At 38.9% G+C, this 27,167-nt stretch overlaps 1 protein-coding gene across 1 annotated transcript in view; it reads right to left on the bottom strand.

The window, feature by feature from the left end:
* chrm4a (cholinergic receptor, muscarinic 4a) overlaps positions 1-27,167 on the bottom strand; it is a 62,158-nt gene that overhangs the window by 4,910 nt on the left and 30,081 nt on the right. Inside the window, exons 5-6 of the mRNA XM_047355659.1 lie at positions 25,760-25,843; positions 5,680-5,952 (exon numbers count right to left, since the gene is read on the bottom strand). Of these exons, the coding sequence (XP_047211615.1) occupies positions 5,680-5,952; positions 25,760-25,843 (357 nt within the window). The remainder of the gene's footprint in view (positions 1-5,679; positions 5,953-25,759; positions 25,844-27,167) is intronic.

Here is a 27,167-nt window from a genome sequence, read left to right as displayed (position 1 = left end):
CAGGACTTATAAAAATCCATCTTCTAACTCCTTATGCACCTTTCTTTCAAAGGAAAGTTTTGTCGTTTTGCTGCACAAAAAATGCACTTTTTATGTCTGGAAAAATATATCTGCATCAATAGGCATGTAAATCTGAATTATTGACTGTAAATGGTGGTTTATTTAATACCTAAAGATCAGAAACACATTAAATTGCAGCTGTTGCCCTAAATCAACAATATACTGTAGCAGAAAATGATATATGTTGTCCTGAACTTGTATTATCATCAGAACCACGTTAAATGACCTTTAAAACTGTTCCAAGTATTCCACTCCATTTCAAACACTGGCATAAAGTTGATTTTCTTAGATCTTAGTCTAATAGTAAAATCTCAAAAACAATTCTGTGGAGAGCTTTCCAAACCTTTGGTTAAAATTAATTCTCTAAATATTATTTATTTTTGTTTGCTGCCCAATCAGCTCAGCTGGCACTTCTGCACCAGATGTTGTTAGATTATACACTTCTATGTAAGGTTTTAAACCCCACCATATTGTTGTTATCATTCATTTGAGAAGGAGTCAGACTTTATTTTAATATTTTTTTTAAAGTCTAATTTATATTATACATCAATTCATTCACTTAGTATATTTAAAAATATTTGTATGATCAAAATTGTATGTATTTGTTGTATTTTCACTCATCTACACCATAAAATATCCACTGTTTGTTTTCATAAATGATGACACAAACTGTTAGAATCTGTACTTATTGAAAGGACCTGAATAAAATCCCTCCAGGCTGAATCTATGGAGGAAGCAGCTCAGCTCTGCAGTTACTGCAGCAACAGCAAGAAACATTTCTCCTCCACTAGACTCACCAGTGCTTCTCTGACTTGGGAAAACAATATTTTATTGTGTGTGTGACGAGAAAACACAGACTTGATCAAAATCACTGGTCACCTGTGTGCTGGTGCAAACCGAGAACTTTCTCCAGGATGGGCTCATTACCCAGATGCTCACAAATAGCTACCAACAGGATTGTTCTGACATCATTTAACATTATGCCTTCTAAGATCCACAAGAAGAACTTTCTGATACACGTTCTGCATGTTTCATGAACCTGTTCTGTTTTACTACCATCTTTCCAGCCCTTTATTCAACTATTTTCATTTGACCTGCCAGCAATACTAAATGAAACATTTTACAACACATTCTATTGTTCTCCACTGAACATGTGAGCCATTCGTTAAATCTTTACTATAAAACGCTTTATGTGGAGAAAAAGGTGCTTCAAATATAACTTAGAGCCTCATCCTGGACCTGTCTTGCACTCTCATCTTGTGTCCCATTATGGCTGCTGCAATGGTATCCAGTATGTTGATCTGAAGGACCTGTTAATGTGTTCAGCTGCTTTAGGATTAAATGCTTTGATTGTGACTGAAGTAAAGGACCAGATATTTTCAGGTCATGATGCAGATCCAGCTAGAAGCTCATAGAGAGGGTTCCAGCTGTTTTCTATCACGGCCAGGTCATTTAACTTTTCCTGTAACTCAGGTAAAATTCCTCATCATGACCCTGATGATTCTCATTAGTGAATCTCCACTTCATGTCTTCCTCTGTGAATAAGTAGCTGCAGTTCACAACTAGCTCATTCTCAGTCAGTATTTGGGCTTCTATTTCTTTTGACTCATTGTCAGATTACGCAGGGCGGGCAGTGCTCATATGGAATACAATAAAAACAAATCTGATTCTTTTTAAATAAAAATAGGAAGTCTAATGTTATTATAGGGCTTAATGCATCTTTTTAACAGAAATGTGCTAAATTTCTTCTTTCAGAAAGCATCTGGGGCTTCAGCCCAGGCGTAATGATGCCTATAATTATCATCATGGTAGCAACTAATTCATAATATTTATCAGAAGAAGAGAGTAGAAATCACAATTCCAGTTGAGCATAGTAAAGGTGACTTAGAAATAAGGAAGTGATGAAGATGATGACTTATAAGAACCGCTGGGTGGAGAAAGTGAGACTGATGAGGGCAGCGAGGGGTACAGATATCTGTAATACTGTAAAAGTTGGAAGGTGAATGGGATTTCTACCCTCTTCTCCCTAGCGAGGTAAATATTGAAGCTGAATTCACTCTAAATTGTGGGAAATGTGTGGAAATTATAACCAAATAAGACAAGAAAAGTTCATTTTAATAGTAGACTATGGCCCAAAGAGTATAATATTGCCCAATGAATGAGTTGTTCAATAGACAAGAAATCATTTGAAGATGCTCATTTTATAACATTTTTACATTTAAAATGCCATGTATTATAATACGCTGAAGGTCCAGAATATTTTACGCACATTAAAAAAATAATAAAGATTATTTCTTTACCGGCATCATAATGTGTACCTTGCAATAAAACTATGACTAATTCAGTTCAGGGTCGCAAGGCACTGGAGCCGATCCCACCAGGAAAGCTCTGGGGCAGATCATAGGTCACGGTTGCTTCACAAGGCCAACAATAAGAAGTCTACCTCAACTGCATCAACAGTTAATACAACAAGTATATTTACAGAATCAGAATTTGAGGAGCAAACCCTGCTCACAGAGAGAACAAAAAGGCAAATCCATGACTCAAACTGTAAATGTTTTTTTGAACAGACATCTGAGCCACTATGCAAACTATCTCTTGAAATTCAAGAAAACATTTGCTGGTAAAAGCATCAACACAGATGGTAGGGCCAGAACTGGACATACCGCAGCACCACTGTTATTTTCTTCCTGGCATACATGCACATAATAGCTGTTGCCTTCTTCATGCCCTGTGTTGCCAACTGCTTTAAAATGGCAAGTAGCCAAGGATGCTGGAAAAGTTGTTTATTGCAGCTGAATAACTTCAGTTTAATCTAGTAGCATTTGTGATGTCACCACACTGTTGGCATCTTGCTTTCTTCTAGCCATCTGTTTATACATTTGTGTTAAGATACCCATGCTAGTATCCAACTTACCAATAAAACAAACCTGACATTTTGTCTGAATTGTTGTATTGTTACCTGCAGAAACAAGAGTGCTGTGAAAATGCCCACCCACCCCAGAATTAGTGGTGACAGGGAGACAGAATAAAGAGAACCTGAACAAGTGCAAAAGGCAGTTTTGAAATGATGAATAAAACTATTATCCAATCAAACCTTCTCTGTGAAGCAATAATTATCCCCATTGTTAAATCATGAATTTGCTGCTAAAATATTCAAAATATATTTTTGGATGTGATTTCCATGTCCACACGCAGGCCTAATCACTGCCAGACCTGTAGAATTAAAAATTCCCTTCCATGGAACCTATCTGACAACACGAAGTAGGCTAAAAGATCTCAAAGCACATCATGCTTCGATCTAAAAAAATTCAAGAATAGTTGAGAAAGCCATACCCTTCTCTCAGTCCGGAAAGGGTTATAAAGCTATTTCTAAGGCTTTGGGACTCCAGAGAACCACAGTGAGAACCATTATCCATAAATGGAGAAAACCTGGAACAGTGGAGAACCTTCCCAGGAGTGGCCGGCCTGCCAAATTTACTGCAAGAGCTCATCAACAAATCATGCATGAGCTCAGAACAATTAAAACAACGCAGCCTTAAATTGTCTCAGATGAGGTCAGAGTTCATGATTCAACAATGAGAAAAAGAGACAGGGCAAAAATGGCCTCCATTATGAAGTTCCAAAGCCAGAAGCACTGCTGACATAAAACAACATAAAGGCCCGTCTTATAATTGCCAAAAAACATCTTGATGAACAAACATCTACATTGGAACATCTAAATAATATTCAAGAACAGCATTTCAGGAAAAGAATATCCTACCTACAATCAAACATGGTGGTGGTGGTAGTGTGGTAATCTGGGTCTGCTTTGCTACTTGAGGGTCTAATAGAACCATTCGTTCTGCTCTCTGGTAGAAAACCCCAAAGGAGAATATCTAGCCATTAGTTTGGTCCCCTAATCTTCAGCACAGTTGGGTTATACAGCAGGACAATGATCTAAAGCACAACTGCAAGTCCATCTATCAAAAACTTAAAAAAGACAATACCAAAAAGAAAAACAAACTAACGATTTTGGATTAGAATAGACAAAGTCTGGACTTAAGTCCAATTGATATGCTGTGGCATGACCATAATCAGGCCATTCATAATCTAATACCCTTTAATATGACAAAATTCTGCCTATTCTGTAAAGCATAGTGGGCCACAGTGACATAACAGACAAAACTGCAGTTAAAAAAGTTTGATGACAGTTGTTGCTGCCAAGCGTGGCTTAAGCACTTACTAGGAGTGGGGACATTTTTGTTTCACACAGGACCAGGTTGGTTTGGTTGGATGTATTTCTCCTAATAAATGAAATGATTATTTTAAAAGCTCAGCTTGTGTTTAATCTAGGTAACTTTGTCTGAAAAAACTTGATGTGAAAGAATTTGGTGTGATAAAAAAAAGCAAAACAGAATAGATCTGTAAAGGGTTAAATACTTTTACAGCAGAACGGTAAAACAAATACAGCGCAGACACAGTTGGGACAGAATGAACATTTTTCTTTAAATGTGTGCAGATACTATTGGGATAGACTGCTGCTGTGTTGTGTTTGTCCTGGAGGGTCTGGTTGTCTTTTTTCTTATTTGGTCTTGAGCTACTTGCTAAGCTGGAACAACTACTTTAAGCTATTATTTCATGCTAGCTATGGTTTCTGTGAAAACAGAGTATCAAACAGGGCAGTGCAGGACATGTCCGCTGATAGGCTGCTGTTAGCTTTTAGCCTAAAGAGCTCCATGCTTTCCTGAGCCTACTAACACTATGCTGAAAATGAATCTCACAACTTCATAGTGCTCAGAATTTGGATAAACCATATTGGATCATAACAAGAAATCTCCACATATGTGTTTACACGGTACACTGCTTTGCTCAAACATGATATCTCCATTGAACACAAATCGAAACTTCTCTAATTGAATAAAACATTCAGTGTTCAACTAATTTTATTCTTTTAAAAGCTTTGCCACACTGTATAAAAGTGTCTTTTAAATATTTGCACAATTTCTAGTAAAATGATCTTCCATAGTAAGTTATATTTCACAATTTCTACTCAGCTTAGAAACTCCACCGACACATTCTATTGACCCTAAAATATCATAAATACAGATACAGAATCATGATCAATTAAACGTGTAGCCATGCAATTATTCAACACTAAACATTTGAAATACTGTTTCTTTATGCTAAGAACAATGGGGTAACCTGTGCTTACAATGTAGCCACAGCCGCCCTGGGGAAGATTGCTAGAAGTGACATCAGTCTTCCACAGGGAAAGACTGACGTCACTTCTATCAGCACCACCGAGCCCTCTGACGAACGTCAGCAGGTGGGGCGAGTGAAGTGTCTTGTCCAAGGACACAACGACTGAGATGGACAGAGCACGGGGTTCGAACCGGCAACCCACCAGTTGCAGAACAAACCTTTCGCCACCGCCTGCCCCCAAAAGCAACATAAAAGCCAGATTATAATTATTATTCTAATTATTGTGGTATTTAGCAAATAAAAATAATTTTGGTAGAACAGATTACCTAAATCAGGAAAAGTTGAATCTGATTTAAAGTCAGACAGTAAAATAAAAAAATTGAGTTTCAACTGTATCCAGTTTTTACCACATGCCTATTCAGTGTAAACACATACTTTCTTTTCTCTGGCAGCCATCTGTCTTTTCCTCTTCACTTGGCTTCTAGCGATGCTCGCAAACTTTCTTGCCACAGTCCTGGGACGGCTGATCGGGATTGAATGCCTCTCGGCTCCCTCCACTGGCGGAACGATCTCTATAGCTGTGATGCATTCGTCGCCTGCCTGCTTTGTTACAATCTTTATCTTGGACCACCTCGACGATGGGTTGATTTTGGGCATAGCAGAGTTGGATGTTGTTGTCGTGACAACTGGATTGGGATTTGTAGCAGCCTGTAATCAAAAGAAATGATTTTTATTAGAATGTTATTCTCAACATGATGTGTATATATTTATGTGAGGGGGTGTGGCTTGCACAGCTGAAGTTATACAATATCAGTTAATCAGTAAACATATCACAATCAATTTATTTCAGATTATTACAATGCTGTAATACTTTTGCCATTCTTAAGTGAGCGATTTCTTGTAATAAGCAGCAATTTTGCAATAAGGTCAATGGTATCATCACAGTCAAGAACAGATACAGAATATTCATGTAACTAACATGTAACAATTCTCAAAAACAAATGCCTTTTAGTCTGCAAAATAACATTTTCATTTATAGAAATTATGTGGCACACTATTCAAAAAGTCCCAATAGTAGAAGGCTGGAACTTTTAAAGTTAAAAGAATTACAGACCTATATATAATCTTCCTTTCTAATCAGGTGTGTGAGCACTTCCACAGCAAAGATCCATTTGTAAAATTTTAAGTTTCAGAGCTCCTCATAGCCCTGAAACAGCTCTGAAAGTCTCCAATGATATTCTAGTGGCCTCAAATGTATATATATATATATATATATATATATATATACATATATATATATATATATATATACATATCCATCCGGGAGGAGCTCCGAGTAGAGCCGCTGCTCCTCCACATCAAGAGGAGCCAGTTGAGGTGGCTCGGGCATCTATACCGGATGCCTCCTGGACGCCTTCTTCGGGAGGTGTTCCAGGCACATCCCACCGGGAGGAGGCCCAGGGGACGGCCCAGGACACGCTGGAGGGACTATGTCTCTCGGCTGGCCTGGAAACGCCTTGGGCTCCCCCTGGAGGAGCTGGAGGAGGTGTCTGGGGAGAGGGACGTCTGGGCGTCTCTGCTGAGTGTGCTGCCCCCGCGACCTGGTCCCGGATAAGCGGAAGACGACGAGTACGAGTATGAGTATGAGTATATATATATATATACATACATATATACTGTATATGTATGCTTTCAGTGTGTTAAATTATCAGGCAGCATGGGAGGGATACATTTTCACTGTTACGCTGATGATACTTAGCTTCATGTATCCATGAATCAGATGAGCCCAACCTGTTAGATAGACTATCTTTGAAATCAAGGACTCTTTGTAAAAAGAAACTTTTTAGTCAATTACTTAACCTGAATGGTATTAAATTGACCTCTGATAATAAAGTAAAAAACCTTGGTGTTATTTTTGACCAGGACATGTTATTTAAATCCCATATTAAACAGGTTTCTAGGATTTCCTTCTTTCACCTCCGGAACATTGCCAGAATTAGAAATATCCTGTCCAGGAGTGATGTTGAAAAACTAGTCCATGCATTTGTTACTTCAAGGCTGGACTATTGTAATTCTTTACTATCAGGATGTCCACAAAATGCAGTTAAAAACCTTCAGCTGATTCAAAATGCTGCAGCAAGAGTTCTGATGAAAATTAAAAAGAGAGATCATATTTCTCCTATTTTAGCTTCTCTTCATTGGCTCCCTGTTAAATCCAGAATAGAATTTAAAATTCTCCTCCTCACATATAAAGCCCTTAATGATCTAGCTCCATCATACATCAGAGATCTGATTGGTCCATATGTTCCTAACAGAGCACTTTGTTCTCAGACTGCAGGTTTACTGGTGGTTCCTAGAGTCTCTAGAAGTAGAATGGGAGGCAGATCCTTTAGTTATCAGGCTCCTCTCCTGTGGAACCAGCTCCCAGTTTTAGTCCGTGAGGCAGACACCCTGTCTACTTTTAAGATTCTACTAGAGATGTCTTCCTGGTAAAGGGGAATGTTCCCTTCCATTGTCACCACAAGCATGTTTAGTGTGAGGGATTGCTGCAAAGTCAGTGACTCGATTCAATCAACTGGATTTTCTTAGAAAACATTTTATCAACTGAATTAATAAACTGAACTTTGCTGCCTCCTTTTATAACCTGGATCCGATTGAAGAGTACGTAAATGATTTTTAATCTGTCTGTATGACTGCAGTGACTATACATTTGTATAAATAAATAACATTTTTGCTGTGAATTGGCTCCATATAAAAAATGGAATTGAATTAAATTAAAATTTATTGTTGAAATTTAGATCAAATATGATTTATTTACTTAGAAAAATATTTCAAAAATCCCCAGCCATGCTCATATGTACAAATCAATGCAATTTAAGGAAACTTTAATCACTCACATGAGGCACACAAACACCACACCAGCAGCAAAGCAGGTAATCAGCTGTAAGGTCTCAAAGGAACTCTGTGTAACTTCTATAAAGAAAGGGGTGAAAGTAAGTGCTCTCCTAAAGCAGCTTGGTTGCCAACCTTGTTCAGTAAGACTAAACTAGTGAAAATGAGGAAAGAAGTCAGAAAGAGCAGGCAAATAAATATTATATAATCTGTAAAGCTTAGTGGTGACGGCATTATTATATGACTGGATTATTATATTCTATATATTTCTGTATATAAATTAAAAGATTTATTTTACAAAGTGCCTTGAAATGACATTTGTTGTAACAGATTCCTGCATGGATCAGCAGATATAGACAATGGATGGATGGATTGAATATGGAACCATGTAGTTGCAATTTTAATTCAAGACCATAAACCAACTATCAGTTGAATATAAGCTGAGATAGAATGTCTGGTAAACATACATATTTTAGATTGATTTTTTAATAAAAAAGTTACTAATATAAATGGATGGCACAGCACAGCACTGGTTCTTATTGCGGCTCCCAGCAAGAGTCTGCTAAGCTGTCTTGTGGGGACTGGATGTGTTGGTTTTCCTCTAACAGCCCAAATGCATGCTGGTTAGCTTAATGAAGATCCTTGTTTTCTGGATTGTTTCTAGAGTTAATGATTTTGATGTTGCTGCCACGAATATACTCAACAGAGAGCAGCAAACCTGAAGCACATGGGCCTCCTCATAAAGCACAAGTGTGTATTTTTGCTCCAGTATTTTGTAAATCTCTAGCTGTTTTTCCTTCAACCTCTGAGGCTCAGTCCCTTCTCCTAGGCTCAGAACCTCCCCTATATCGTTTCCCAATGACAATCAGTACTGGTTAAAATATATCACAATCAACCAGTCTCCATAACCAGTTGTCACCATTTCCTTATGGTAAACTAATGATTTTTTGTTTTAGTTTGCCTCAAACCTTATGTTGTTCACTACAGACAGCAGAATATGAGTCTGTGTTCTGCAGCAGAAACCAGATATTTCCATAGACAGTATAAAAAACCCAACCTTTCTCACAAGCTGCTACTAAATAACAAGTCAGTTTAAGAAAGGGTTGAGATGTTGCTTCAATTCTGTCACATAATGTTCTTTCCTCATGCCACCATCTATTTTTATTCTTACTTATTATTTTTCTAGTTTTTATTCTTATTTAAGCATTTTTGAATTTGAATTTACACAGGACATATCTCCAAAACAAAAGGCTAATTTACCTGAGTGCATTAACAAACTAATCTGATTTTTCTTGTTGCTTTTGGAATAAGGGCTTCTTTCTCTCTGAGTAACCATTCGGCCTATGTTGGTACAGGACTGATTTCACAGTGGATAATGACTCTCTTAGCACCTTCAGCAGCATCTTCACAAGGTCTTTAGCTTTTGTTCTGGAGTTACATATTTCTCCACAACAACAATTTTCTTTCTGATATCATGGCTGATTTCTTTAGATTCTTTTCATGATGTCACACAGTTTGTCCACAGGTGTGCTTCCAATTAAGTCAATTGTAGTTAACTAACCTATAAGACGTTTGCAAAGTTGTGACATCACCATCTGGGCTTTCTGAAATTGTTTAAAGGCACAGTAATCTTAATGCATGTAAACTTAAAAAAAAAGTCTCCTTTCCTTATTATTTCTTTTCATTCAGTGTACGAGGATTACCAACCTAACAGCTAATGGAAAAGAGGCTGGGACACAATACCAGCAACAGAGCGTTTTTCATTTTATTTTACTTTTTCTGGTAATATACGACATCATACTATAAATGCCAAATAACAAACTATCAATGAATGAATTGCATTACAGTCTCAGCCTGAGAAGAACAAAAAGTGGTTAAGAGGAAGCAGAAAAAAACTAAAAGAGAAAAGACACTCAGATATATGTCGGGGTTTAATTTAAACAATCAACATCAATGGATAAAACATTTTCCAATTAGAACTAAAATTCTAAATATTTTTATATCCTAACCACTTGTGAGATAAACTTCAAAAGTTTTAAATAGGCTGTCTGAATTCTGAGTATATCTCTGTTACTGCTACCTAGTGGTGTGTCTGTTTTCCCTTCAATCTGTCACCCTCAATGCTTTAAGTTGGTTTGATAAATCCTGTAGTCTGTGATGTTCAGCAGGTCCAGTTTTTAACTGTGTGATCCTCAGTCTTTCAGTGGTGAAACAAAAATCTGCTGAAACCAGACTGTCAGCGTGAACTCCAACCTGTGAAGACTCTGAAAGCCATGTAGTGTGTCCCCAGCTCGATGCACCTTACTCTTCATTGAAAACTGGTGTTCTCCACACAGAAGCTGATCTATTCACCGGCAGCCATGAAGTGGCACCCCCAGACATTTTCCACAGGGGGGGCCACATGGGGCCATTAAAAATCTTGGTGTGGCACACCAAGATCAAAACCAAGGACTTACTCTGAAAAATGCTGTGATGCTGTAATATTAGTAGGAACGGCAAAAAACCTATCACAGACCATTTGTCTTTTGTTTTTACAAATTTAATTTACAAAAAGTTCTTCAGAACACTTTCCAGCATTAAACGTTTCACAGCCTACATGTAGAAGCCCTTGACATAAATAAAAATCCCAGAAGAGAGTCTCTGACAAGTGCAAATATTTATTTCTCTTTTTCATAGCATCCAGGATAATTATTGCCTCTCCAGAACACTTTCCAGCACCGTGAAAACTACAAGATAGACATAAATGGATGCTCATACGGTGTTGATAAACAAGGTTCTAAACAAGGTTCTAATTCACTGTCAGTTTCAGGTTCCAGGTACGGGTGCTTGTGGTTTCAAAATGGCAACTAAACATAATAAAAATCACGAACTCAAGGTAACAACTTATCTTCGTTAACCATATCTCCTAATAAGTAAAAAGAGCTAACAGAAAATGTCCAGAACAACAAACTTAATTAACAAATTATCCTTATAGAATAGTCTACACAACTCATCAGTTTTATGAACGCACACTTTCAAAGATAGTACATAAACTTTATCCAAACACAGCTTCTGATGATTCTCACTGCTTTGTTTATATCTGTTTTTAACATTATTCACAAACCAGCCGCGCCCCTAGTGGCGAGCTTGGAAACTGCATTACAGTCCTGCCTTCAGAACATAGCTTTACATTGTTTATTCGTATTTACAACAAAATGCGAATAAACCAGATTCAAAGTCATAAAACCAAATACCTTCACATACAATAGCATGCAAAGTTCCTCACAAGTAAATTTAAGAGCAATAAAACATGGCATACCTCGCTTCGCTTGGATGCTAAACTTTTGCAAACATTTAAACTGTAGGTCTCTCACAGGTGGAATGTAGCTAGCTGGAGTCAGCATGGGAGCTAAAATATCACATGAATGAAAGTTGTAAATATACATATAGACGGTTTGCATCCGTTTCAAAACAACCATATTTAGACACAGCAACATAACAAACAGATACCATCAGACCTTCAGATACAGATTACCAAGCTCACCCTCTTTACCGTGTCATACGTTTTACCAAGCCGACAGCTTAGAAGCTGATAATTTAAAAAGACAGAGCAGTGGTTTGTTACACTATAAGTATAAACAAGTAACATGAAACACTATAAACAGGGCAAACTCTAAACATCCTTTCATGCTGCATTCACTGGTAATCGGAAAAGGCATGTGCGTATGTTGACACATGGACAACTCAACTTTAGTCGTTAAACAACAGCAAGCAGCAGGCCCCCCTGGCGGCACCATGGCCATGGCATCAGTGTTATTGAAAAATGGTTCACAGAGTGCATTCTAGTCTTTGGCTTCAAAGCATCCCCACAGAGTAAGTGACCACCTCTTTCATAGTCATCATGCGAACAAGTTGATGCGGAACACCAGGTGTGTGGGCGGAGGTGAAAAGCACTGATTTTCAGCTCCTCTGCAATCAGAAAATTGTAAAGGAGCTTCATGTATGCAAATATTTGTACTGAGTAAACCTTGCATCCATTTCTTTCTGCTGTATCAGCTGACAAACTGTTAAAAATTTGGAAGTATAGCTGAGCAAACAAGTGAGAGCAGCACAAAGCTGCAAGGTCTTAATCCGACAGGATTGTTGTGAAAAAATGAGCCAGAAGCAAAAGAAGCAGTTCATATGAGGAATCCATGCAGGAGGTGGAAGCAGTTCAGTAAAAGCAAAGATGCACCAAACCAGGATGCAGTCTTAACACATAAATCTGCAATTATTGCTGCAATTATTGCTGCAATTATTGCTGCACCTAGTTCAGAGTAAAAGGTACACTGGCTCCAGCCAGTTATGTGACCGTTATGTGACCGTATTTCTGATTTGTATATTTGAATAAAAAGCTAACTCCGACTGCACTGTTCAATTGTTAGGATTAATAGGAATGTATGTACCTGACTGTTGTGAAGTGCCTTGAGACAACATGTGTTGTGAATTGGTGCTATATAAATAAAACTGAATTGAATTGAATTGAATTATAGAAAAAAATAAATTTACTTTTAAGAAATCAACATAGAAATAGGTTCAAAAATGCATTAGACACCGGAAAAACTGTTGATTATCAGAAGACACTGACTTGTTTATTGAGTTGAAACCAGATATTTACACATGACATGTCTTTAAACAACTGCAGAGACTCCAGTTAATGATGTCATGGCTCGGTAACCATCTGATCCAACATTAACAACATTAGAGTTAAATGAGGGCAAAGCTGTAGATGTGTTTTAAGGCAATGCCTCAGACAATTTTTCTGTATGACTCCATAGGGAAAAATCTAAAGAAATTAACCAAAATATCAGGAAGAACTGTGGTCCTACACAATTATATGGAAGTATAACATACTGTGAAGTATGGGAGTGGCAGAATCATGTTGTGGGGGTGTCCAGTTCTGTCAGGAGGAATGGGACAGAATTCCAGCAAACTATTATGAGAAACTTGTGGAATGATACTGAAAATGTTTGACCCAAGTCATACATGTTTGAAAGGTCATTCTTCCAGTTACTAATTAACTGTATGTAAACTTTTGAAGTTGAAGAAAAAAATTATTTAACAAATTCTCACGCTAATTCAGGCAACTGTATATGTTCTTATTTACTTCAAGACTTACTTCTAAGAATATTTGATAATGTTGTTTATGGAATATGAAGATGACTTGGCAAAATGGCATAAATTTGGCATAAAAATAGGTATTAATAACTAAATGTAGCAAAATGTTTAGAAAATAAAATTTATATATTTTATTTCCCTTTTTAACGTGTCCTGTCCGGCTGAGTAGCACTCAGAATTATTATCCAAGTGCCAAGAGGAAGCCCAACAGATTTACTTTCACAAGTGGAGCATTACAGCTAAACACTATAATGCTATGATGAGACGGAAATGAAAGTGAAAAAAGAAGCAAGAAAGAGAAGAGAAGAGAGAGGTGGGGCAAAAAGGTAAAAGGCAGAGAAGGAGATAAGAATAGAGGAAAAAAGGAAGGATAAAAAGAATACAAGATAACACCGTAGAACACTGCTTCTACACCTGAAGAAATATAACAAAAATTATACTGAAAAGTACACAGTATTAATGAATGCAAAATTAATTTAGTGGCAAATGCAACTTAATATAGAGTATATCTGTATATCTGATAACACCTGAATTCAAACATCTGTGGGTGTTTCTGTGAGTGCGCTTGTGTATATAAGGTTTCCCCATAAAAATGTTCAATAGCAGACATGAGGAGCCACAGACCTGCCCCCTAGGACCTGAGACAAACATGCAGGAGATCTAAGCCACGGATATCCAAAGGCCACCCAGAGAGCGGGAACCCACGAAGAACCACCCAGCAGCCACAGTGCACTCTGGGTATCTATGCCGGAGCAAGGGTGCACCACACCCCAGAAGAGGCCTGACAGAGCCAGGGGTCCCAGACCCTGCCAAGCAGCCACCGGCAGTGAGCCTGCACACACCGAAGCACCCAGCCCCAGACACTGAGAACCACCAACAGGCAGAGACACCAGCCACCTGCAGGGATTGTGGCGGGGAGGAATAGGCCTCACATTTGATGGGGGGCCTAAGATGTGCAGCCCAAGACCCAACCTGACACAAAAACAGGTACACACAGTCACAATCACATGTTCCCACCATCATGCATACACATAGAAACACTCACACCCACACACCCAACATAAAAAACAACAATGGATGTTGTACACTCACTCGCACTCCCGATACAATTACTATGGTTAATACAGAGTCTTATTTGCTAAAAGGTGTTTTCTGGGGTTTCTCTGGGCTCATTAATGAAAGCAATGGTTTTCATTTAGAAACAAACAGTATTCACAAAGTTTCTGGTACAAATTAAACACGAATAGATATGTGGAAAGGATTTACATCAGTTTTAACTAGAGGTGGGAAGAGAAGTCAAAAATTCTACTCAAGTAAGAGTAGCGCTACTTTAATATATTTTTACTCAAGTAAGAGTAAAACAGTAGTCATACAAGGAATTACTCAAGTAAGAGTAAAACAGTAGTCATACAAGGAATTACTCAAGTAAGAGTAAAAACGTTTTTGGTAAAAAGGCTGCTCAAGTACTAAGTAATTGATACAATATGTTTAATATTTAAAAATTATGTAATTAGACAGACAAAAATATAAAGTTATATGCAAATTAAAATCCAGTTTTTTCCACATAAGACTAATGAGATAAATACTACACTAATAATGTGTTTATTAGAATACTGTGAGGTACTTCGTGTAACAATATCTACTGTTTACTGCATATTCACTTGATCTTACTAGCAGTGGGTAAAGTATCCAGGGATTTTACTCAAGTAAGAGTAGCAATACCTCATAATATGTAAAGGTAAAAAAGTACAGTGCTGTAAAACTACTCTTAAAAGTACATATTTTTCAGAAGGTTACCCACGTAAATGTAACTGGGTAAATGTAACTAGATACTACTCACCTCTGACTTTATTAGATAATAGAAGAAGATTTGAACAAGTTAAAAGAGGTAATTTTGTGGTAAAAACGTACCCTTAAATCAGAAGTTAAATAAAAATGATTAGCCCCTGTGACCCTGCATGAAAGCAGCCATAGGTAGACAGATAGAATTTAACTACTGTAAACTGATTTTGCTTTTATATTACAAGAAGTAAAAATAACGATTTATGAGAAGGATATACTTTTCTAAGATGGAGCTTCACCCTTATTATTACTAATACTACTATTATTATTATTATTATTAGTAGTAGTAGTAGTAGTGGTAGTAGCAATAGTAGTAGTAGTAGTAGTAGTAATATTTAAATTTCTTTGTACCTACACATGAAAATTCTTTCAGTATCTATTTTCTGAATTTTTAAAATCTTTCATGAAAGTTAAAATGTCATTAATGGTACCGATTCAACAAAACATTATGTATTAGACTGACTAATTCACATATTCACTAGTCAAGACACATTTGTGGGACTACCAGCCCTTTTTATTCACACACTGCAGTCCTTTTGATGCTCCAGAGCACTTGCTTGCATCTGCTTCCCCGCTCCACAAGTAAAATGTCTGAAAGATAAGCAAATTTAAACCAGCAAATCTTAAAGCATTTCTGGGTCCTGATAAGAGTTGCTAGGTTATGCTCCTGCCTGCAGACGTGCATGCTGCTTTTAGCTGACGACTGTACCACATGTATGGAAACATCGGTATATGTGATATGAATATCAACACAAAGACAGCCATCAGGTAGCCCCTTCCACAATTTTTCTCCATGTTGTAAAGAAAACAGGGTGATCTCCACAGCGTATGTCCTGTCTCCTCGAAAGATGTTCCCCCATGTGTTTTCCCTTGAGTTTCCAGGTGTGAGAGTTCATCTCCAGCAGAAAATCTATTGCGCTGTCTGAAGAGCTCATGTCAACAACATCTGGGGAAAAGAGCTGAGCCAAATTGTCTGCAGAGTCCTGTGAACATTTCTCTGTGTGTGAAAAGAGCTAATAGGAACATTAATCAATGACTTGGGATTCGACCGCATAAAATGTGGCTCTCTTCACTGACGTGTAAAATTTAGAGCATCGGGAATTTCTTTATCTAAACACATGGCAGGGCTTTAAGGCAATTAGGGAAGATGTTGGAATCCCTGTTTCAACTGTTGTTTCACAATTGAAAAAAAGCTGGTAAAAAGGCTCAGCATGAGTTCTAAGAATAAACTCAGTGGGGGAAACTGTGCATGTGTGAAGAGTGATTAAAAATGATACATTTGAAGAGCTTCTTGCACACCTGGAACATTATTTGTTTCTACTTGAAATATTTCTGCCACTAGATAATATTTCTCTTAGCAGGTAATATGAGAGAGAGATGAAAAAAATGCTTGCAGGAAGAAAAAAAATCTAATTTTGCACGATTGTGATCCATAGGGGGAATGATATTTAATCATATCCTATTCATTTTAACCTTCAAACGTACACATAAATACATTTGCACAAATAAGCACAGAAGTATTTGATTTTGAATACTGAACCTGCTTGAATCCCTGTCATTGACTGAAAGATTACATTTACAAACAAAACAACAAATCTTCCAATCATCCAAATTCGTTCTGATTTCTGTCTGTATGAGGATCATCAGTTATTAACATCTGCCCTGTGTAGAGCATTTACTGCCAATATTCTAGCAGAACTGAAAACTGAGGAAATTATCTGAATACATATAGAATACATGTTAAATTTAAACAATAATGCACATTTAAGGCTAAAATAAATTTATTATTGGCATCTTGCTCCATGAAGTCTGCCATTTTGAATGTTAAATTAATGTATCATTTCATTTTTGAATGCTGGCATAAGGTCACGTGACCTAGAATTCTCTGCCCCATCCATGGAAGCACCTATCACTATCTGCCTCGAATTTGGACATTTTATTGATTCATATTCTACCTACATTAATGCAGCTCGAACCGTAGGCTGCACCCGCACAATGTATATATCAAAACGGCTTATGAAAACACCCATGAGGCGCTTATAACTCACCAGTCATGAATCAGAAAAGCCTTGCCCCCCTACTAGTGCCACATAAATTAAATCATCCTGTTTGTGTCTTGCATTCAACAGAGCGATGCGTAGCGCTGTGGCTCTAGCTCGTCACGGTATTCCACCACGAGGAAAAAACCCAACAGGGGTGGAAAGTAACAAATTACTTGTGTTACTGAAATAAGGTACAATTTGTCTGTAATTTCCATGTTTTTAAGTAGTCCACAAAAGCAGAACTCTTGCTTTTACTTGAATATGTTTTGATTTAACTATTTTATTTTGTGATATTTGAAATCCCATCCGTTATGGAGTAAAAAAAATGTATTAAATTGAAAAACAAAACTGAACAGTGATCCATGGCTGGGTTAGTAATCAGATCCCAACATAGAGCCACATCAATCTGACGCTAGAGGTGCTGTAAAAACCCATGAAGTACAATTGAAGTTGACCTCCAAGAAAAAAAAGAAAAGCCATGGCTATACTTCACTGACCAGTTTAACTATACATACAAGTATACAGCGCTTTCAATGTCTTGTTACTGAAATGTGCTATATAAATAACCTTACCTTACCTTACAAGAAAGGCAACAGCTTTATTATACAGTGTAAACTTAGTTTGCCTAAAGAGATCAAACTGTCTGCATGGAACCATGCAGCACATTAAGAAAGTTAAAAAAGGTTTTAGAGTTTAATGAAAACAATGCTCACTTTTCTTGGACAGTGGTGACATGCTAATGATTATAATATTTAAAAACGTTACCGGATGTAATCTAAAGCTAAAAATAGCATAATTTGTGCTAACCAGGTGTACATCTAATTACTGCATGTAGGAGTCAACCAGTGGAAAGTATCTGGTTTATGTCCAAGACTGACCGTGGGAACATGCTAAATAATATTTTAACAATAAATGGAAATAATATACGTTTTAAATGGTACTTGAGATTATAATAACTTTTATTGGCTAAAGCTGAAAACAGAATCAGGCACTTAGTTTGGAGTCAGATTTGGGGGATAGTGGACAAATTCTAGAATTCTAGAATTGCGCCGCTCAAGGTGGCAGCAGGTTGGGAGTAGCTTTGTTACTTTTGATTCTGATTTATTCTTTTTTGGGAACTATTCTTCCAGTTGATTTTTTTTGGACGACTGTCCACTCCGGTGTCGGATGCTGTGCAGCTTGGAGGATTTTTCTTAATACTTTCTATTTTTATGATGCATTGCCATGGCAACGGTGTTGTTTCTTACAACCGGGAGCAGCTGATTAATATCTCAAAAGCTCAAATAATACTTCAACTAAAACCCCAGATCCCTGATGAGTTGAAAAGAAGATGCTGTGGATGCAGAGCAGGAGCTAAGAGAAAAGAGAGAAGGAGGAAGTTCAAACCATCTCTTCTATCGATCATGATGGGCAATGTGAGATCGTTGGGAAACAAGTTGGATGAACTCTAAGCCCTACAAAGGACCCAGCCAGAGTACCGGGCATGCAGTATTATGTGTTTTACTGAGACATGGCTGCAGGATCATATCCCCAACTCCAGCGTTTCTCTGCCGGGCTTTTTAACCATACGAGCAGACAATGATTTAAAGAGGAGCGGCAAATGTAAAGGAGGTGGACTGGCAGTACTTGTGAACAACAGATGGTGTCATCCAGGACATGTAACTTTGAAGTGTCATCTCTGCAGTCCAGATATTGAACTGTTGGCAGTAAGTTTTCATCCATATTATTCACCCAGAGAGTTCACCAGTGTTATTTTGGCAACAATTTATGCTCCACCTTCCGCTGTTGCCGACACTGCATGTGATGCCATCAGCTCAGTTCTTGCTAAGCTACAGACACAAAACCCCAATGCTTTTGTGGCAATTTCTGGTGATTTTAACCATGATTCACTCTCTGCTAAACTTCCAACATTTCAACAGTTTGTCAGCTGCTCTACCAGAGAAAACAAAACATTAGATTTGTTTTATGCAAATGTCAAGGACTCATACATCTCTACAGCAAGACCTCCTCTAGGCAAATCAGATCACAATCTTGTTTTTCTCTGTTCGAAATATAAGCCCCTTGTTCAGAGGCAACCTGTAATAAAGAGGACTGTGAGAAAATGGTCACAGGAAGCTGAAGAAGCTCTGCAAGGTTGCTTTGAGGCTACAGACTGGGACGCACTGTGCCAGACACATGGAGAGGACATCAATGCCATGACTGAGTGTGTAACCGACTATATAAACTTCTGTGTGGATAACATCATCCCCACCAGTACCGTGAGATGCTTCCCCAATAACAAACCTTGGATCACCTGAAGGACCTGCTTAACAAGATGAAAAGAGCCTTCAGAGAGAGAGACAGAATTATGGGGGAGTTTACAGAAGCAACTTAAAGTCAAGATAAGAGACAGCAAGGAGGTGTACAAGAAGAAGCTGGAGAGCAAGCTCCAGAAAAACAATATCAGAGATGTGTGGACAGGGATGAAGAAGATCACAGGTTTCAAGCAGAAGGAAGATCAGACCGATGGAGGTCTGGACAGAGCCAATGAACTGAACACATTCTTCCATAGGTTCAGTTCAGAAACAATCTCAGCATCCTCCTCTCCTGCTCACAGCCAAACAGACATTCCACCTTCCTTTGACCCACAGGACCCACAGCTGTCCAGTAACACCTCAAATGTTTTATCTTCCACCTCAGCCCTAGACCCTTCTGCTTCTACATATTTGCCTTCAACCAAATCAGAAGATGCTGATGCTTCCTTTGCTTCCCCCTTCCACCTGTGTGTCTCAAGAAGTCAAGTGAAGATGCAACTGGAGAGACTGAATCAGAATAAGGCTGCAGGTCCAGATCATGTCAGCCCTAGAGTCCTGAAGGCCTGTGCAGAGTAGCTCTGCGGGATTCTGAAGCACCTCTTCAACCTTAGCCTGGCCCAGAAGAAGGTTCCAGTGTTGTGGAAGACTTCCTGTCTTGTTCTGGTACTAAAGAAAACTCACCCATCAGTCCTCAATGACTATAGACCTGTTGCCCTGACATTCCACATCATGAAGGTCCTAGAGAAACTCCTGTTGGCCCACCTGAGTAAGCAAACAGTAAACCATCAGGACCTCCTTCAGTTTGCTTATCGCTGTGGAGTTGGAGTTGAAGATGCCATCATACACCTGCTTCAACAAACCCACTGTCATCTGGACAAAGCCAGCAGCACTGTGAGGATCATGTTCTTTGATTTCTCCAGTGCATTTAATACAATCCAACCTGATTTGCTTTGTCAGAAACTCCAGAAGACTCAGGTGGAGGCCTCAACAATCTCCTGGATCAAAGACTACCTAACAAACAGACCACAGTTTGTGAGACTGAAGGGTTATGAGTCAAACCAGGTAGTCAGCAGCACAGGAGCACCACAGGGGACGGTACTCTCACCATTCCTCTTCACTCTGTACACCTCAGAACTCCAGTACAAGACAGACTCCTGTCATCTGCAGAAATACTCGGATGATTCTGCAGTCGTGGGGTGGATCAGAGATGGACAAGAAGCTGAGTACAGGAAGGTGGTGGACCGCTTTGTGGCATGGTGTGGAAACAATCATCTCATTTTGAACGTGACTAAAACAAAAGAGATGATTGTAGATTTTAAGAGAAACAGGAATAAGTCAAAAACTATTTCTATGATGGAGAAGAAGTGGAGGTGGTGGAGGAGTATAAATACCTCGGTGTTCACCTGGACAACAGACTAGAGTGGAGATGCAACTGTGAAGCCATCTACAAGAAGGGACAGAGCAGACTGTACTTCTTGAGGAACCTTAGGTCCTTTGGTGTTTGCAGCAAGATGCTGCATATCTTCTATAAGTCTGTTGTGGAGAGTGTGATCTCTTCTGCCATCATCTGCTGGGGAAGCAGCATCAGAACCAGGGACTTAAAAAAGCTCAACAAGCTGATAAAGAAGGCTGGCTCTGTTCTGGGGCTCCTCTGGAACCTCTGGAAATCATTGTACAAAGATGGATTGTTCATAAAATGAAGAACATTATGGAGAACTCTGAGCATCCTCTTCATGAGACTGTCCTACAACAACAGAGTGTCTTCAGTCAGAGGCTTATTCAGATCTGCTGTAAGACGGAGCGCTACAGGAGATCCTTCCTGCCCACAGCCATCAGCATCTAAAACGACTCTTTGAAGAAACCTACATAATATGAGCTATAACAACATTTAATTTCCCTTTGGGATTAATAAAGTATTTTTGAATTTGAATTGAATTGAAATTGGAGAAAGGATGAATATCCAAACTGCCAAGTTCTGGGGAAGAGGAAAACCACCGAGAAGCTTCAAAGATGAAGTGAAGGATGCAGAGGGTTTTGTGTGACAGAGAAGGTGCTGAGACATGAGAGACGATCAGCTGCAGATAACCCTGAAGCTGACAGAAGAAAACTGGCTATTTATATTTACACATAATACCTCCCAAATATTAATTAATAAAGGTCCTCCTTTAATTAAAAACTGTTTTAGACTATTATCTCCTATTTTGCTTTATGAAATGCACAACAGGGACTTTCTTCTGCTCATAAAAAAGTAACTGACTTTTACCTAAGAAAAACATTATTGAGGTACTTTTTACTTTTATTTGAGAAACATTTGACACTAGTAACTTTACTATAATTTAAGTAACATTTTATCAAAGTAACTGTACTTTTACTTGAGTACATTATGTTTGTACTCTTTCTTGTAGTCCACCTCAGAAAGCCAGTACTGAAGATGCTAGAGAGTGAGAAGATTATAGATGGTGGAGCAGAAAACAGTCATTTGCTGCAGAGGTTACTTATACAGGGAACAATGTAGGTGTACAAATACAGCAGCTTTCCAGGTTTTCTTCCTCTCTATTTTGTAAGGGTAAAGTTGTTAAGTTTGGAAGGTTTTTCGCTGAAAAGTAAGAAACTATTTTGCTTTTTCATTGTTTACTTTATTGGCTAAATATATATATGGAAAACTCTTCCAGCTATGTGCACACAAACCCCGGTTACTCTTTGAATCATATTGAAAGAAGCTAAAATGCAGGTGTTGATCCAACCAGGCTGCTGAGCTGCACTGGAGATGGAAGAGCTTTCTACAGGCCCCATAGAAGGGTTATTGTCCTCTGTATCTTCACTCCTGTGTATTTTGTTATTTCTCCTTTTGATTCAATCCTTGTCTTGATGGAGATGCTTTTCAAAAATTTATTTTGGGGTTTTCAAGAATTACTCTTAATTAATGTCTTCTCCTAGATCCAGAAGGGTCAAGATGTTCTGCAGACAACTGAGACATGTAGATATTTTGTCTGCTTAAAGGAGAGACACCACTAGTTGGATCTTCTGTTTAGATTGTGGATGAAACTAATTCCGCTCCAGGAAATTGTGATGTCTCTGCATTAGTTGATTCAAATGTCTCTCTTGTTGCCACAGTCAAGTCTTGATGACTGCTGTTAGAGGGTCTTTGCTTCAGGTTATCAGTATATAAATTCAGTATGTGGATGATAGAAGGATTTCTTTGTAGTATTTCAAAGATTACAGGATCTGCTGAAGTCAAAGAGGCGTTTCGGTGCAACTTTGTGCATCCATTAAATGTGTTTCTGGATCCATTGCTGGTCTGATTCAGAGGTGTATCAAAGTCTTTAAGATTCTGTTGTTCTGAACAGTATCATTTGCATTTTAAGTATATAATGGTGTATAATGCAATTTTAGCATAGTTCTTATACTTAAGATCTCACACCTCGATGCAACTGGTGAAACAAGAACTGGTCTAGGGGTGGTACTTGCCATTCATGATTGACCCTAAAAACATTCTAATTTAGATTCAGAAACACAAGTGGATGGTGGATTTGATGTATGCCGTGTATTAACAGATGGCTAAATCAGATTAAAGGGGATGTGTATATGTACATAGGCTACTTGTTCATATACAGGTGACCTCTGATACACACAAGATGGCATAACATACACAAGGACTTTCATAAAAGGTCTGCTTGGCTGCATGGTCTGCCTGGAACACCTCCTGAGGAAGGCGTCCAGGAGGCATCCGCTATAGTTGCCTGAGCCACCTCAACTTGCTCCTCTTGATGTGGAGGAGCAGCGGCTCTACTCCGAGCCCCTCCCGGATGGCCGAGCTCCTCACCCTATCTCTAAGGGAGTGCCCGGCCACCCTACGGAGGAAGCTCATTTCAGCCGCTTGTATCCGGGATCTTGTTCTTTCTTTCATGACCCAAAGGTCATGGCTACAGGTGAGTATAGGAACGTAGACCAACCGGTAAATCCAGAGCTTCGCTTTTCGGCTCAGCTCTCTTTTCACCACAACGGACCGGCACAGAGTCCCCATTACTGCGGCAGCCGCACCGATCCCTCTGTTGATTTCCAGCTCCATTCTCCCTTCACTTGTGAACAAGACAAGATACTTGAACTCCTCCACTTGAGGCAGGAACTCCCCTCAAACCTGAAGAGGACAAGCCACCCTTTTCCAGTCGAGTACCATGGCCTCGGACTTGGAGGAGCTGATTTTCAGCCCAGCCGCGTCACACTCAGCTGCAAACCGCCCCAGTGCATGTTGTAGGTCTTGGCTAGAAGGGGCCAGCAGAACCACATCATCTGCAAAAAGAAGAGCCGAAATTCACTGATTCCCAAACCAGACCCCCTCCGGCCCTTGGCTGCGCCTAGAAATCCTGTTCATAAAAGTAATGAACAGGACCGGTGACAAAGGACAGCCCTGCCAGAGTCCAAAATGCACCACCAGGTTCGGGGATTGCCGCTGCGACAGGCACAGCAGACTTTACAGTCACAGCTACGGACAGCGGCATCGACAATAGACGCAGAGAACATAATCCCGTCGGACTCTATGTCTCCAACCTCCTCCGGAATCTGGTCAAAGCTCTCCCGGAGGTGGGAGTTGAATACATCCCTGGCCGAGGGCTCAGCCAGACGTTCCCAGCAGAGCCTCACAGAACACATTGTGTCAAATTCCCAAACCCAGCACTGTTTGCAGCACACACATAATAAAAATGGTGGCTGTCTACAAGTAATTGTGATGCAGGAGAAAAAAAGAATAAAGCATCCGCCAACACATTAAACTCTGTCAAAAACAGGAGAGGACTGCTAAAGAAACATGATATATCCTTTCATCCACTGATGAATGACCAATATCATTGCAAACGCTTTCTGTCATCCATAATAGTTGTGAAACGAATTGTGTGAAATCCTGCTGCTACTGTTTTATATTCAGGAGGGGGAAAAACCCAGCATATGAATGCTGTTTCCCACACAGAAATTAACTTTTTAATTCAACTTACTTTATTTATACAGTAATAATTTACAATGTAACCTAATCCAAATCAATGAAAGAGCCTAGAAAAAGAGCTGTTGCATATCTGCGATATGATAAGTTGATCCTCCCTCCAGGCCTATTTAGAACTATTGACTGAACTGTTTCCCTTGCAGTCTTCTTTGACTGCAAGTAGAGGTGTTGTTTTTTCTTTTGTGTTCCTTTTGAGTTTTACAGCTACATCCTGAATACAAAAAGACACCCTCCAAATGCATTAAAAATATGGGTGCAGTTATTTACCATTCACAGTGTAAAAGTGGGTTCCATTTAAAATTACGCTTATTTCTAAGTTAGCATCTTGTAACTAGTCATCATGGGTTTGTGAAATCTGTGCTTCACAATTTCCCTTCTATGCACTTAATGATTTAGAATTTCTTACATTTCTGTCTGACCAATGCTTAACCAAACAGAGTTATAGTCGATCACATGCTTTTTAATCCTATTGAACTTATCAAAGATAAAAAAGGTTGCCATGACATAGACTTTGACCATGACATGTCCCTTGTGAATATTACAATGAGTTACAATACAACTTCCTCATTGATGCTTTTCCATCTGAATATAGTCTAATTTCGATCTAAATATTCGTAGTCTTCCAAAAAATTATGACCAGTTGATATTCTGCCTATTCTTCTCTGAAGATATTCTGATAAGACATTGAACCTTGAAGAAGCAAATGTGCAACAGCAGCAGAAGACCACACTGGGTCCCAACCCCCCTTTCGGCTACAGTTCACACATTCTCACCAAAATTGGACAATAGCAGCTTAAAAATGTTGCCTGATTCAACGCGTCCCAATTTCAGCTGCAACATTCCGATGCTCTGGTCAGAATTTGGTGTAAACAGCATGAACGGATAGATCCATCCTACCTTGTATCTACAGTTCAGGTTGGTAGAGCTGGTTTAAAGGTGTGTGGGATATTTTCCTGGCACACTTGAGCCCCTTAGCCCCAACTGAGCTGTGTTTAAATGTTACAGCGTACCTGAATTGCTGGCCATGTCCATCCCTTTCAGGCCACAGGGTACTCTTACTATGGCTCCTTACAGCAGAGTAATGCTTCATGACACTGAGCTCATATCATCACAAACTGGTTTCTTGAACACGACAATGAGCTCACTGTACTTCAATGACCTCTACAATTACCAGATCTGGTGCAGTTCTGCAGGCAAAAGAGTGTTCAACACGATACTGGCAAGGTATGCCTCAAAAGTGACTGTTGGGTGTAAATTAGAATATGTCACTACAAATTACCACTGACAACAGTATAATCCAGAATTTGGACACAAACCTCAGATGTCGCTTCATTGTTGGCCTTTGGTTCTGTTGGAGGGATAAATGCTGTGGACGAGTCGTTGGAGCTCTCTTTTTCCTCCTGTATAAAAGACTCACAGTTAGGCACAAACTCAAATTCCACTTAGTTATGTAACAAATACAAGCTTAAAATACAGTCTCTTTAATTTGAGGGCACTCCAAAACTGACAGCGGGGGTCAGGAATTGCAGCATTCTGCAGATGTTCATAAATTTTGAATCTGTTTTATCAGCAGGTGTGCGGAATTCATGTAAGATATTTTGATTAATAGAGCAGGTAAGACAACTCCAAAGAAAAACTGAAACCGATCCATCAAAGAGGTAAAGCAAACATCCAGAGTAGAAACCTACATCCATACTTTCTGAGGACGAAAACAGAATGCGCTAATGAGCTCGGTTACAGAGAAAGGCTAGATCAGTAGCGGATGATTAAATAGATACTCTCCATGGTACAAAAACTATATAAAGGTTACCATGGGCAACAAACATAAATGCTTCACCACAATCAGTGCTCTCAGGTACCTTTTTATTTTACTTTGAGCCTGTTTTAGCAAAATTTTCTTTTTTCTATAACATTTTCTGAAATTAGCATTGGAAACAACTGCGTACATTGCATTTCCACCCTAACAAGCTCCTCCCAGTCTACACACAGGTCAAAGTACTGCAACAACTTTCTGAACCTACTGTCCTGACCATGCTTAAAACTTAAAGCAGAAATTATGTTAAAGAAACAGTACTCTTACAGTTGTGTTTAATGTTAACGGGAGTCTACTGTGACTAAGAACAAGCAGCCAAGAATGCCTTGCATTGCTGAAAAAAAACGACAGGCAAAAGAGGTTACAACTTGCAAACTACATTGACTGAATTGAACATGGTGGAAAATTTCAGGAACTGATGAAAGCAAGATTTGTCATGTTTTTGGTGGTGTTGAGGACCCAAATGCAGAGAAGAGGACGGCAGGAGTATGGTGAAAAAAACAGGATTTAATAAACAGAACGGACAACGGCAAAACAGAGTCAGGACAACAGAAGATCTGACATGGAATAAGTGAACCAAAGAATATTTATAATAGAGAATATGATTACTGGATGTTGGGAGAAACAGTTGAAAAAAACATGAAACTGAGGGACTGAGGTAAAAGTAAGACTAGAAACCTAAACCAAAATCAGAGCTATAATAAGTATTTTGAGCATTCCTCACTTTTTTAGACAAGCTGTTATTTTGAACCAAACTGTAATTTAGTGTTGCATAAACACTCCTTGCTGCTGTCATACAGCTGCTGCTGGACCTGAAACAGAAGGTAAAGGTGAACATGTAGGCTGGGGGCATTCATCTTTCAGAACAAAACAACAATACTGACAATCATTTAGATGCATAATGCTCTGCA

Source organism: Girardinichthys multiradiatus, chromosome 24, assembly GCF_021462225.1.
Source record: "Girardinichthys multiradiatus isolate DD_20200921_A chromosome 24, DD_fGirMul_XY1, whole genome shotgun sequence".
In the NCBI taxonomy this organism is placed as follows: Eukaryota; Metazoa; Chordata; class Actinopteri; order Cyprinodontiformes; family Goodeidae; genus Girardinichthys; species Girardinichthys multiradiatus.
Note: the sequence above shows the minus strand (reverse complement) of the source record. Positions and strands in the feature narration are given on the sequence as shown.